Here is a 5,975-nt window from a genome sequence, read left to right on the forward strand (position 1 = left end):
GAAGGAAAGGAGGCTCCTGCCCCAGAGGGAGCAAACTCAGTGTGTGCAGAAACCAGAGCAAAGGCCCAGGTACTACACAAGAGGCGGCGCTGGGGCTGAGGCTGAGCAGGGTACACTGGGCTCTCCTCACCCCGCCCCACCCCATTCTCACATGGGCACAGTCTCCGGCTTTTATTTTATTTGGTGAGTGGCCAGGGTAGGGTCTCTCTATGACCCTCTCACTTTTTGAAGGGACAGATCTTAACTATTCCTGTAATGTGTGTCACATTAAATAGATATCCCTGGGTCAGTTACCCAAGAGGACTGGCACCTCAGTGGCACAGCTGTCTGTACACTCATGTGCACAATACCCAAGGGCTGAAATCACTCCAGTGCCCATGAGGCCATTAGTGGACAGAGAAGCAACTTCTGCCTGTGATGGCATCACATCACGGGGCATGGAGTCTCTCAGCTCGGTCCATCCGTATAGGGCTGCTCCTCGCATTTGTAGTACATTGTGCTCTGTTCCTATTTGCTTCTACTGGGATGAGAGCCAAGCCAGGAAAAGGCAAACAGCATTAATTCAGTGATGACATATGCCACTGAAAACTGTTTTTCTTTTCTTTTCTTTTTTTTTTTTTTAAGTTTTAAAAAGCAGAATAGAAGCATGTTCCTCAGAGGCTGCTCGATGTGGGAGTGGAGACTGTGAGCCCAGCAAAGCTGCCGGGAGGTGGCCGAGCCTTCCCGTCCTCCTCTCTGGTGCTCAGGGGCTGCTTGGCATCCCTGCCCATGCTTCCTGTGAAGGTGGTTCTGCAGCCCACACATTCTCGAGGGCTGGGTCCGAGCTGGCTGCCTGGCTCCTGACCCTTCAAGCACAGGAGCTTTGCACCCCATCCATGTGGGGTGGAGTGCAGAGGTATTCAGGGGTGACCAAGTGCACAGTGGTATATAGGTGGAGCCGCAGCATGGTTGATTTCTAATTCATAGAAAAATGAAACCTCTTCAAATATAAAAGGAATCCAGAAACAGTAGCACAGCTTTAATCTCAACACCAAGGGAGGCTAAGGCAGAAGGATCACAAGTTTAAGTCCCATGTCTGCAACTTAGTAAGACCCATCTCTTTTTTTTTAAAGGGCTGAGATTGTAACTCGAGGTAAAGCAGCCCTGGGCCTGATCACCAGCAATAATGGATGGGAGGGTAGATAGGTAGTTGGGTGAATGGACAGACAGGCAGACGGATGGATGGATACATGAGTGTGTGGGTGTGTGCGGATGGATCGATGGATGGATGGATGTGGATGGATGGATGGATGGATGGATGGATGGATGGATGGATGGATGGATGGGTAGGTGGCTGGTTGGGTGGGTGTGTGGATAGATGCTTGGATGGATGGATGGATGGATGGATGGATGGATGGATGGATGGATGGATATCCAGATGTATGCATGGATGGTTAGATGGGTGGATGGATACATGGACGTGTGCATGCATGCAAGGATAGGTGGATACACAGGTGAGTAGGTGGATGGGTGGATGGAGGGATGGATGGATGGAGACACAGATAGATGGATGAGTGGGTGGGTGGATGGGTGGGTAGGTGGATGGATGGGTAGATGGATGGATGAATACCTGAAGGCATGAATGGATGTATAGTTCAGTGGTTAGGTGGATGGCTGAATGCACAGGCAGGAAGGAATGAGAATGACAGGAGGGAGGAAGGAAGGTTCAAGGTTAGGTTGTTCTCTTGCATTGGTGGCAGTGCCACTTTGCACAGGGAAACTGGCTCGCTAGAACAAGTATGCAGGAGGGGCCCTTGAGGAGAGCAGGCCTGGTGCACAATGTCTGAGCAGTGCGGACTGTGGATGCAGGTGGAGACCCCGCAGGAAGGGCGTGTGCCACCTAGTAACTCAAGCCGTTTCTGTTGGCCTTGAGCATTTCCACAGAAGCCTTTCTGCTTCTGCTTACACACCTTGTTATGTCAACTCTTCTTTACCCATAGGCCACAGTGTAGAAAGACTGACCCTGGCAGGGCAGGATGGGGCTCTGCCAGCCCACTCTGTGGAGTTGCTAGTGAGGGGCAGTGCAAGGTCCCAGTCTTCTGGGTGCCCTGGCTTCCCAGGGCACAGAGCTGCTAACCACAGCTTGTGCTTGTGGAGGAAATCCCATTCCCACTTCCAGGACCTTTGGTGGGGCAGGGACTTCTCAAGGACACCTGTGTGACAGGGCCCTGCCTGCCTGGTAGCTTTCTAGTAGCCATGCAGTGCCCATTATACCCATGCAGGAAGAGCCAATGCAATGCACCACAGAGGTTTTGCGTGCTCTTGTGTGGGAACTCAGGATCAGCCTGAGCTGCCACCACTGGACAGTGGTAGGAGCAGCCCTCAAGTGTCACCTGGAGCTGGGAATCAAGTCTTATGGTAAAGAGAGGACAAATTCTGTGGATCTGATACAATATCACCTCCACATGCATGCTCCACAGCTAGCCTCTAAGAATGGAACAAAGGCAGAGGTCTGCTGTGGTAAGCAGCATTTCCTGAGGCTGTCACACTGCCAGCAGTTGTCACCCTGAGGGCTGCCCCACAGCCACTGCTACTTGGACACTGTCCCCCCAAGGATGTCAGACAGCGCCAACATCCATAAGCCCCTGCCATGAGGTGAGGTCCCACAGCAGCACACACAGAGGTGAGTCTACACCCAGCCCCGCTCAGGCTGGCTGCGCGTGCAAGGCCCTGAACACGCAGACAACATTCTCCCCTCCAGCGGCGGTGGCCACCACCTGCTCTGACTCTAGGCCTCCATGAGCAGCTGAAGCAAACTTTCAGTACTCACTTGGGGAGGAGGCAAGAGAGGGACAGACCAAAGTGCCACCACACAGATGGACCTGTGACTTCAGGGACCCTGTAAGGTGCCTTGGAAGCTCACCCTGTAAGGTGACTTCAGGGACCCTGTAAGGTGCCTTGGAGACAACCACTGCTGACCCCTTCAGAAGGTGCAGAAATCCCGAGGTGACCTTCCTGGTTGCAGGACGGTAGGCGCACCGTGTCCCTGGCTGGCCAGGAATGCCTGAGGAACTATCATGTTCCCAGCTGTCTGGATGGAAGAGACACGGCTTTTGCGTCTGCTTCCCTCTGTCCCCACACATGGCCGGCTAGCCACCTTCTTCTGTGCAGAGAGTACTGAAAGTACTCACATACTCACAGGGCTTATGGATGTTGGCACTGTCTGACATCCTTGGGGAGACAGTGTCCAGAGGGCCCTATGCCATCGAAAATCCCAGGCCACCATGGTGACAGCACCAAGGCGTATACTGAATGACCATCCCAAAGCTGAACTGGCACGCGGCCACTGCAGGAGGAGGCAGTGGAAGAGAAACTGGCAACAAGCAGGCATCACAGCCCCCAGGGCTGCCACGGTTCCTCATGAACCCTACCACAGAGGAGGTCCTGGCTCTAGGGAACACAGGAGGCGCCCTACCTCCTTCCTGCCCTCTGGGGATTTGATCTCACACCCTACTGCATCCAGCAGGGTGGGAATGACCTGAGTCAGGATCCACTTCCGTCTGCTGCAGAGCTCCCTTCAGCTTGTGAGCAGATCCTTGCCCCTGGCCATTAGAGGATGCAGCCTGAGAGACCGCACGTGGCTTGGGACAGGTGGCACAGAGGCCTGCGGATGCTTCCTCCTGGCACAGGACAGCCAGCAGCTGCCGGGCTCTGGAAGACACACTGAAGTCCACGGCCTGCTCTGCCTCCCACGCTTGCTGCCTCATCTGTCTAACTGAGCTGCTCTCTCTCTCCACAGCGGAAAAGAACACCTCTGGGATGATAAGCCGCGTCTCTCCAGGGAGGATGGAGTGGATCATCCCTCTGATCGTGGTCTCAGCCTTGACCGTCGTGTGCCTCATCCTTCTCATCGCCGTGCTAGTGTACTGGAGGTGAGTACTCGGGCCTGCCCAGTGGGTACAGTACAGCGTTCCCAGGGTACTCCCCCTGGGAGGAGCAGCCAGGGCCTCTGGTCCAGAGAACAGGGTCAGCGGAGTGGGTCCAGTGTCCTCACCGAGGAGACCCTCTTGTCGCTGCACCGTGACACAGGCCAGCACCACTTTGTAGGCGAGAAATTTATAGTAAGCTTCTGCAATTTAACGTCCAAGAGGCTTTCCTTCATTATCAGGGTGACGAAGCTCAAATGCTAGTCCTGCTGTTAGCTGGACGCAGGTCCTATTTCCATGTGAACCTGCCACGCGACATACTAAGTTCTACAGCATTCCCGGTTCCTCAGAGTCCATGCTTTCTTTGGTTGCGTTCACGGAACAACTCCTCTTTCTCCTAAGTTTTTTCATAGCCTTTTGCTGAAAATTAAGGGTGGTGATAGGAAAACCTGGCATATGATGGTATTATGTAGCCTTTCAAGCTTGTGAGATAAAAATGGCAGGTGGCAGGAAACTCTTGCTTTATCATGGTCCTTGAAATGGCTCTCTCGGGGCCCTGGGAGCCGGCCCGCGGCCTCTGTGCAGAAGCCCTGTGCGTTTTCAGCAATAGTGCCAGCAATTCCTTGGACTGAGCTGGCCTGCCGCACTCTGGATGCCCCGCCCCTCATCTCTTGGGGGAACAAAGGCAGCTTCTACCTTTCAGTGCCCTTTTGGTCCCCCTCCCTCCATTCCATGTTCACTTAAATTCGAACCCCAACTGTGTGCCAGGTGATCACTGAGTCACCAGTGACACCGAAGTGACCAAAGCATAAATTCCTGCCTTCTCTCAAGCTTACACTGTAGTAGAGGAGACAGGGGAAAGCAGAACAAATAACTAAAGCGTAATGCCCAAGACAGCATTATGTACAGTGCGGAAACAGTCCCTTTGGGCCTGGGAGGGGCATGCCGGAGCAGGCCCGGGGCTGTGACAGGTGAGCAGAGACTTGCAAGTGGGATCCCACGGGCACAGAAGGAGCACAGGGAAGAGCGGGGGCGAAGGCCCTGGGCAGCAGGGTGCCTGGCACGCTGCCGGGGGAGCTGGCCAGAGAGCTGCCCCTGGAACTCTCAATGAGGACAGAGGGTGTGGGGCGATCCCCTCTGGTAGATAAATGCAGAAGACGATGAAGGCGAGATGGCTGAGCAGGTTAACACTGCTTTTGACCCTGACTCAAGAGAGGTTCAGAGCAGAAGAGCTGCCATCTGACTTCAGGATTGCTTGGCTTCTGGGTCAAGGGTCTTAAGAGGGGCAGGGCCGCAGTGCAAGCCAGGAGGGAGAGCACTCAGCTACAGCAAACTGAGGCCCTGACTTGGGTCAGGTGTGGGAGGCCTGCGGATGTCCAGCGTCAGTTGCATGCTGCTGTAGTTTCAAGGGGAGCCCACAGTGTGTCCTGGGCTTTGTTCACAGGGGACCAGGTGACAGAGGAGTCCACCAGGCTCTACGGCACTGTAGGACCACTGTGCTGCAGGGTGCATGGGGTGAGGTACCTGCATTTAGGGTGGCCTTGCCAATGTCAACTTGGAACACTGTCATCCCTTCTCTTGGAGCAAGCCATCTCCCAGTTCATAGAGCAGACAGATGGGGCAATATGATGAGGAGGTGGAGGAGAAGGGGTTCACGCAAGGCTCGGGCTCTTCCTGGACAGATCTGGGTCAGGGAATCTGTGCAGGATGTCTGAGCACCAGTAGGTGAGGAAAGGGGTGAAGGCACAGAGGTGCAGAGGAAAGAGGTTGGCGGGACCAAGGCTGGCCTGCTGCCAGCACATGCGTGTGGCTCGGGCACAGGAGTGACATACAGCAGCAGAGTGTGGGGCACAAGGGCCTGGGCAGGAGTGCTCTGGTAAGTTACCTGGGGAGGGTGTGCCTTACCCTGAAGAGGACTGAAAGAACCTGGAAGCACTAAGGTGCAGGATGGGTCCGACAGACTCCGAGCTCGGGAGCCAGAGGAGCGCAGGCCCAGACCCTCCACTGGCATGGTGCGCACACGTGCACGCTCACTGCGCACAAAGGGCAAACGTTGGTTCTGGGAAGGCG

At 54.9% G+C, this 5,975-nt stretch overlaps 1 protein-coding gene across 1 annotated transcript in view; it reads left to right on the plus strand.

Moving 5' to 3' along the window:
• The window catches only part of LOC111814902 (receptor-type tyrosine-protein phosphatase gamma-like), a gene marked incomplete at its 3' end in the record, with an annotated part of 7,013 nt that extends 3,102 nt beyond the window's left edge, over window positions 1-3,911 (plus strand). The window contains exon 2 of the mRNA XM_023708784.1: window positions 3,779-3,911. Within this exon, the coding sequence (XP_023564552.1) occupies window positions 3,779-3,911 (133 nt within the window). The remainder of the gene's footprint in view (window positions 1-3,778) is intronic.
• Window positions 3,912-5,975: the final 2,064 nt, after the last annotated feature.

This window comes from Octodon degus, unplaced genomic scaffold, assembly GCF_000260255.1.
Source record: "Octodon degus isolate 3935 unplaced genomic scaffold, OctDeg1.0 scaffold01357, whole genome shotgun sequence".
Classification (NCBI taxonomy): Eukaryota; Metazoa; Chordata; class Mammalia; order Rodentia; family Octodontidae; genus Octodon; species Octodon degus.